The sequence below is a fragment of the Diplotaxodon limnothrissa genome, linkage group LG10, assembly GCF_057381915.1.
Source record: "Diplotaxodon limnothrissa isolate DT_005_m linkage group LG10, D_limnothrissa_male_GT1.1, whole genome shotgun sequence".
NCBI lineage: Eukaryota > Metazoa > Chordata > Actinopteri > Cichliformes > Cichlidae > Diplotaxodon > Diplotaxodon limnothrissa.
Genome location: NC_140605.1, coordinates 26,631,337 through 26,639,212, shown reverse-complemented (window position 1 = coordinate 26,639,212; position 7,876 = coordinate 26,631,337). Strand labels below are relative to the sequence as shown.

Sequence of the window (7,876 nt, the reverse complement as noted above, 5' to 3'; positions counted from 1 at the left end):
CATGTGTATCTATGTGAGATCTGACTGCAGTGCCTTCAAACATATGGTGTGATATTTTGCAGTGACAATGCATTTTCCCTTGTGGTTTGTCATTTCGGGTATTGGCAGAGGAAGTTGATTTCTGTTCAGATATATTAGTTTATTCTACGCCGGTACAGTGACTGACTACGTCCCTGTCAGGCGTGCGTTTGTTTAAATAGGGGAAGAAAAAAGTTACACTAGGGGGAGCTAGATACAGGTGACACTACATCTTTGCGGTGTGTTGTGACACAAGTTCAGCAGCTCCTACAGTCAAATGGTTTAAGTGTCAGTCTTGTGCAATAACAAGACTGAAATTTGCCAGTGGCAGGATGTTGCAGATCAAACACCCACACAGATTTTATATTTTAATCTGTTATTGCAGTACATTTCATACATTGTACAGAAGTTGAAACTCTTGCCTGAAAGACTTGAAATATTGTCATGAGTTAATCAGTGGGTGATGCTGAAAAAGTTGCATATTTCTTCTCTTTTGGGAGAACTAGGAGAGCTTCTCCATTTTTGGTCTCATCTGTCACGAGCTCAAGGAAGCCCTCGACGACTTCTGCAAGCCTGCATCAAGAGATACAGTTACCATGAATATTCATTTCCACTGCAAAATACTTTTAAAAAACATAATGCCATGTGCACAGACATTTTAAGGCTTTGTACAATTTTAGACTCACGTTAACACGCCAAGTTTTTCTATCAGTTCCTGGTTGGCATCTGCCAAGTTGGAGAATTGTCCCAGTTTGGACTTGATAGAGGAGAAGAGGTCCGTTTTAACGAATCCTGGGCAGAGGGCATTCATCCGTATACCATAGCCTGATGCAACTGAGGCAGCCTAGTAAGAAAGTTTCTTTACATTTTGTGTAGCTCTCGATTCAATAAGGGGCTGAAAAATTGTCACAGGAGAAAGATGGTGATCGAGTCCACTGGAACACCGAAGAGAAACTGAGCTTTGTGACCTGCATGTTCTCCTGCTAGCAGCAACCATCAGATGATTGCCACACTGGTCAGAGGCATGACATGAATAGCAACAGTAATCGTGTGTCAGGATATCCTCCACCCTGTTATTCCACCTGCAGGATGAACTGACGTTACAAAGCAGGATGATCCATGCAATTTCTAGTTTCAGTTTTCAGTTCTTCAATACCATGCGCTTCAGTGTATGGTGCAGTCCATTCCCTTGTGCATACCTTTGCTGCAATAAGTGCTTGGTGGAATTACTGTTGCCATCGTGTTAGTCTGGTCATTCTGACCTAGCATTACGCTCACAACTGATGCTCGCTGATTTCTTTCCAGACCATTTTATGTAAACCCTAAAGTGTGCTGGAAAAATCCTAGTAGATCAGTTTCTGAAGTACTCAGACCCACCATGCCTTGTTTAAAATCACTTCAATCATATTTCTTTTGATGTCTCTTTGAGCCTCAAGTCATATTGACCCAATTGACTTTTACTGGCTGATTAGACAATGTGTTAATGAGCAGTTGAACATGCAAGTTATAGCAGTAGCACAGTTGCCCTAGTAGCCACTAAGCCCAACATGCAGCTTACATGGACTCTCCAGACAGTACAAACAAATTGAAACTGATTTTTCCTGAAATTGTGTCAGTTTCCTTACCGCAAATGCTCGAGTAAACCCAACCACTGCATGCTTGGTGGCTGTATACACAGGGCAGCAAGACAGAAGGCCAATACCTGTTGGATGGGTTGCAGTTCAAGTTCAACTCAAGTTTTCCTTTAGCAGTCAAAGTAGTCCTGATAGTTCAGGCTGTTCATCATTTCAAATGAAGTGACTACCATGCATGAAATGGTCTGTTTAGACGCAAATACATAAGTTTACCTGCCATGGATGCCACATTGATGATGACCCCTCCACGACCCCCAGTCAGCTTGTTCATGTGCTCGATAACCAGGTAAGACCCCCTAATACAGCCACCCTACAACAAAAGGCATCCATGACACTTGCAATCTCTTGCATATCTGATTTTGAGTAGCTCAATGTGAGTGTTTCTTACAAGGTTGATGCCAATAGTCTTCTCCCACGTTATCTCATTGAAGATGCCAGCATTGTTGACCAGGATGTCAATTCCACCAAAGGTTTCTACAGTTTTCTGAAAGGCAGCTTGAGACACCACAGGAATAACAGTCCTTTCAAAACCAAGTGACAAAATTCAAGCCAACAATAAAAAGACAAATTCATCTCTAGCTGTTTATTGGGAACTACAAGAACTGTTGCAGCATTCCCAATTCATGAAGCAACTTTAAGCTGACTACAGAAGCATGCCAACTACAACTACCTCCAGAATCTGATCAGCTTTATTAGCAGCATCTACATTAGCAAAACCCCTGTGCTCTGGTAAAGTTCTGATGGCTCATTGACTCCCACATGAAGAGCAAGTAATTTCTCATGGTCTGGAGCTCCAGCTGCTGATAACTGCTCATACTGTGACTCAAGCTGGTGAGTTCGAGAAAAATTCACTGACTGGAACAAACTAAATCTACAAGTATTTGAAGGAAAGCAGAACACACACACGCCTTTGCCGCCACCATTTACATTTTGTTGTGTATGCATGTTACCTTTGATCTCCTCTTCTGACTCTACGTTGCACAGCAGGAACAGGGCTCGGTCTGGTCCGTGCTCTTTGTTCAGGGTTTCAACTAAACTCTGTCCTGCAGTTTCATTCATGTCCAGGATGGCCACCTATATGTGCAGGACAACACATTAAGCATTTTGTTTTTGGTCACATCCTGCAGTGAAATGTTATGATTTACCCCCATGAAGGGTTTTAGCCACAGACACTAAAAGAGGTCAGGAACCTGTTCCATCCCTCAGTGAGGATGAAAATTTCATCAGATAGAGTCTTCCTTGCATTCCATTCTTGCAAATACAACCCAAAAAATAAGTTACATTTCATTGCTTAGAGTTTAAAAAGCATAAGTGTTACCATTTTTAGTGAAAGAGCTATAATAAATGCTATTAAATGGATAGCAAGTTTCCCCTCCAACATCCACCTTCCAACACCACAAATACAGTAATTTGGTGGGCAACCAACTTCAGACCAGGGGGGACAAACTGAAGACAGCTTAATAAAAGGATGCAGTTCAAATCAAACTCATTCATGCTGACTTAACCTGTATCCACTTTCTAACTCTAAATAGGCCATGCAGTAGTCTACTTAGAGTATTTGATTTTACTCACCTATGACTAGTAAAACTAACAAACTTATCTACTCTCGCAGTTACATGCTCATATTCATCACCACAAATTTACTCATTTATTGCAGGAAAATAAAGTATTCAACCTCAGCACTTCAAAATGTGAAGCACAAGAATATCTGATCTCAAACACTACCTTGGCACCATTTTGCAGAAGAAGTTCAGCTATTGATCTTCCTATTCCCATCGCAGCTCCGGTCACTACTGCAGTTTTACCATTGAGAGCCATTTCAGCTGTTTCACAAGAAAAGACCTAGAGTAGATTTGCAAGGAAATGAGAAAATGTTAAGCAGAGAGAAGTTATGTGTTTTTATATGTTGCTGGTCATCAGGAAGCCATACAATTTCCAGCTGGTTCGAATACAGGGAGAGGCAATCAGAGTGAGTGAGTGCACCTGTAGGAGGTGTGGCTCTGCTGACTGAAACTTGGCCCAACTCAATAAAACATCATTTGTGTCTGACCCATACTCCGGAACAGTAGGAGGCGATAATGCTCCTTTACGTTGGTTGCCAACCGCCGTTAAACACAAAAAAGAAGAAAACAAACAAACAAACATCATTTGCCCTCATTTATTTGGTTTGTTTGTTTACTGAAGTGGAAACAGTCTAACTTAGTACGATGTCTTTGATACAGGCAACACAAATAAGTTAAATGTTTTGGGCTAAATCCGTCACGATAAGTCACTCTTCAGTTTGACCAATGAAATACTTTGGAAATGTTTGAAATCTATTTTGACCTGACGGTCATAAATCTCTTAATCCCCACAGCCATTAGTGGAGCTGCATGTGGCCAGCAGATGGAGGTATGGAGCTGTGCAACTTTGTGGCCAGTGTCTCTGATCTACTGTCAGAAAAGTGAAAGAGAATGTCAAAAACACCTGATTTTCAGCTTTTTTCTGCTTTTACCTAATGGTTTGTTTGTTTGTTTGTTTGTTTGTTTGTTTGTTTTTAAATTCAAGGAGAGTAGCCCAATGTAAAGTTGTTGTTGTTTTAAATCACATTGTAAGTGTTTTTTTCTGAGGCCTTCAAGTGGCAAATCCAATTAGCCACATGCATTTATGAGGATTGCATTCAAATAAACAGCCTAAAGTTTCTTTTAGGAAGGAGTTTGAGCAGCAGTGCTATCAGCTGGTCCAGATAGCTGAGCCCACTCGACCGATATGACACTCCACTGGCTGGCTCAAATACTCCATATGCTGACTTTAATATTTAAGCATTAATGAAGCATTTAATAAAAGAAATGCTGATGAGTCAAACAGATCCATTAACAGAGGTTCCAGCACAACTAAAGCCCGGTTATCCCAAAGTTAGCTTCTAGCAGGTCATAGGCTGAAAGCCTGAGACTCTTTGTGGGGCCTGAGAAAGCATGAAGTTAAATTCAATCCCAAATCTGATACTAAGTCAGTGCAGTGAAGCAAGAGCAGCAGCACTCTGAGCTAACACTGATGTTAAAGCTCCTTAATATGAACAAGTGTGGAACAAACTGCACGGGAAAGCATCTGGTATGCAGTCTGTAGGGGTCTGGAAAAACATTCCACTACAAACAGAACTTATTATGAGGAGTCACAATGAGTCACTGATTAGATTTTTAGGCGTAATGGTCAATGAAGCAGGATGCTTTCTTGCTAATTTAGCTGCTTTTTATTGCATTTACTGCTGCTCTGCTGCTCTGCAGGAGACACAGGAGTGGTTATTGTCATCAAAGGTCAAGAAGCTGTCTGATTAGTTTTATTCAGTGCCAGGCAGAGAAAGCAGGTTTAAGCACGCATGATAGTATGCATATACAGTGTATTAGTCATACTTATAAATACTGAGCCAGATACTGAGCTGTGTGCGTGTGTGTGTGTGTGTGCGCGCGTGCTCAGGACACATATTGCTTAAAGGGTTTTGAGCATAAACGTACACGGCAAGACTGTGCAAGTTGATTATAACTGTAGAACTCATTGTGTGGGCTTCTGGCAAAATATTTCTGTCACAACCGCTGCAAATGTACAGAAAGTATTGCAACAGAAGCGGCGCATTGCTCATACTTGATGCAGATAACGATGATGATGCTTAGCCCTTGAAATATTTTCTCTTTTTCGTTCAGTCCATTAAGCAGGAAGGTCAGTAGCCGATACAGTTTTATGAACTGCATCACTTTTGTTTTTGCAGCTCCAGCAACACACATAATTGCTGTTAGGGCAGGGTGGGAACCTCAAGTATTAATGCGATGTGACTCAACAGCCGTCCTGAACTGAACAGCAGCTCAAAGAAAGCAGTTTTTACAGCGCGGATAGTCTGCATCCTTGTGTCAGTGAGGTATGTGCTTTTTTAGGAATTTAAGTGAACTAGTGATGCCATTAATGACCCCATTATATAAGAATACTTTTGTCACGGCTCTGTTTCATATATCTATGATAGATATTCTAAAATGTTCGAATGAAATGCTTCTGGTTTTCAATCATTTTATGCAAAAAGGAGTTTTTAAAAGAAACCATGTAGAAAGATCAAGCCTGGAATTGGAAACAGCTGGAATACCAGCATCACTCTCCACACTGAAGTAGATCTCACATCACTGATGAAGAAGTCCCTGCTCAACTGGCACCATCAAGCTCGACTGGAATTTGCAGCTGCCCACGTAGACGAGCCAAATGTGGAGTAAAGGTGAGGCTTTCAAAACTTGTAAAACTATGCCAACTGTCAAGGGTCATGCTGGTAGCTGAGGCACTCTGTTAAAGGTAAAGCAATTAAAAGAATTTCTCTTTTTTTATTGAATTTCTTCGCCCTACTGAGGAGCATCTGTTGATATGCATCAGAGCCAGCACCTCATTTTTTGTCTTTTTATTAATGGTGGTGGCAGCGTCATGCTCTGGGGCTATTTTGCTGCCAGTTGTTCTGGTACACTATACAAAGTGGGTGGTATTGTGAAGAAGGAGAACTACCTCCAAATTCTTCAACGTCACCTCAGATGAACAGCTAGATGGTTGAAGCTTGAACACATCTGGGTGCTCCAACAGGACGATGGTCCCAAACGCACATCAAAACTGGATTTGAACAGATAAAGAAGGCTAACATCAAGATTCTGGAATGAAAATTCTTTAATATACTTAAAAGTCGAATCTGTGCCAGGAAGCCAAGACTTTTTAAATTAACTCTGATAATCTGCCAATAAAAGTGGTCAAATATCCAGCCAGAATTATGCCAGCAGCGTGTTGATGGCCACTAAAAGCATCTGGTCAAGAAGCTATTCAGCCAAGGAACATTAGTGGTATTTATCCTCTAAGGGACATTTAACAATATATTAGTGGGAGTGTATGTACAGATTTCTGTATATATACTTTTTAACCTGTGTGGATGAGGAAAACACACAAAATAAATTCAAACTTGTGCACCCAGTTCTTGTTTTTTAAAGTAATTAAAACTGTAAACTAATTCCACGCTGGAAATCATTAAAAGATCAAAATTACCATGACATTCATGCCCATGATAAATATATAAATTTATGACACCGCTGTACATCATAATGCAGCATGTCTCATTTTGGTGTGGAGAGGTTTGCAGAGCTCTGGTCCTGACCTGCCACTAGGTGGAGCAGAGAGTTGATAGCAGCGGTGGCCTCATGGTGATTGATTGCCTGTTTCAGTGAAGTCATTTCGTCAGTTTTTTGTAACCATAAACACATTGAAGATATCAGTTGCTTCGACATTCAGACTCCTAACTTCTACCGTTCACAGAAATTATAAAACATGAGTTTTATACTTATCCAGTGCTTTAAAGATTACTTTTTCTCCTTCTATTTCTTTTTTTGATAGGGTCTGCTTTATTGGCTGAACTGTAAGAAACAACAATCATGAGACCAGCACCTGATGTAAAGATCAAACTTTAAGACTGACGGGGCATATTTTGCTAAAATTGCTCCACTTTTGTATTTTCAATATTACATTCCTGCCTTTCGTCAGACCCCAGGCACACACATTGTTTGTGATATTCATTCTTGTAGCAGGAATCATTATGTTTTGGGGGTTGTCTATAGATCTGTCCCATTCATAAACGCCATTGGACTGAATTTAGCACAGATGTTCACTAAGACTGAAAGGAGATCTAACTCAACTTTACAGGTAAACATGAAATAGCATGAAATTAAGTGATGACATTAAATATATCTAAGAGGGTTAAAGTTCATCACCACTGTAGATTCATGATGTTTGAAAGAAAACTGCAATAATTCTGCTTATTATTTAGCACCATACTTAGAGTTTGCGATCATACTTTGGTGGGATGCTGAAATAGTGACACTAATCTTTAATGCCCGCGTATTAAATTCCTCCTAAGCCTCCACCATATTATGAGTCAGGACAGTAATGGATGTAAACTGCAACTTCACTGCTGGAGGCATGCAACCGCAAGACGATAATTACAGTTTTGTCTCTCTGCTGCCGGGAGCCTTGGCGAGAGGTGTAAGTGTCATATCCTTTATTGCCTGAATCTTTTTTATTTTGTTTTTTAAACTAAATAAATTAAATAATTAAATAAAAAAAATTTAAAAATTGATTTGACAGTGAAGGTGTTTCTCTTCAGCATCTTCCAATCACTGTCAGCGTAAAGTTAGCAAATCTGGGCTGTGAGTCATATATGGAAATTGTGCTTTATCTGT

General features: G+C 40.3%; 1 protein-coding gene across 1 annotated transcript; it reads right to left on the bottom strand.

The window, feature by feature from the left end:
• Positions 1 to 467: 467 nt before the first annotated feature.
• Positions 468 to 3,470, bottom strand: LOC146624569 (15-hydroxyprostaglandin dehydrogenase [NAD(+)]-like). The gene is made up of 7 exons (XM_085364021.1): positions 3,378 to 3,470; positions 2,603 to 2,726; positions 2,041 to 2,147; positions 1,866 to 1,962; positions 1,644 to 1,720; positions 705 to 862; positions 468 to 591 (listed from the first exon to the last, which is right to left on the bottom strand). The coding sequence occupies exons 1-7, from the start codon at positions 3,468 to 3,470 to the stop codon at positions 468 to 470; spliced, it is 780 nt and encodes a 259-aa protein (XP_085220147.1).
• Between the last annotated feature and the right edge of the window lie 4,406 nt (positions 3,471 to 7,876).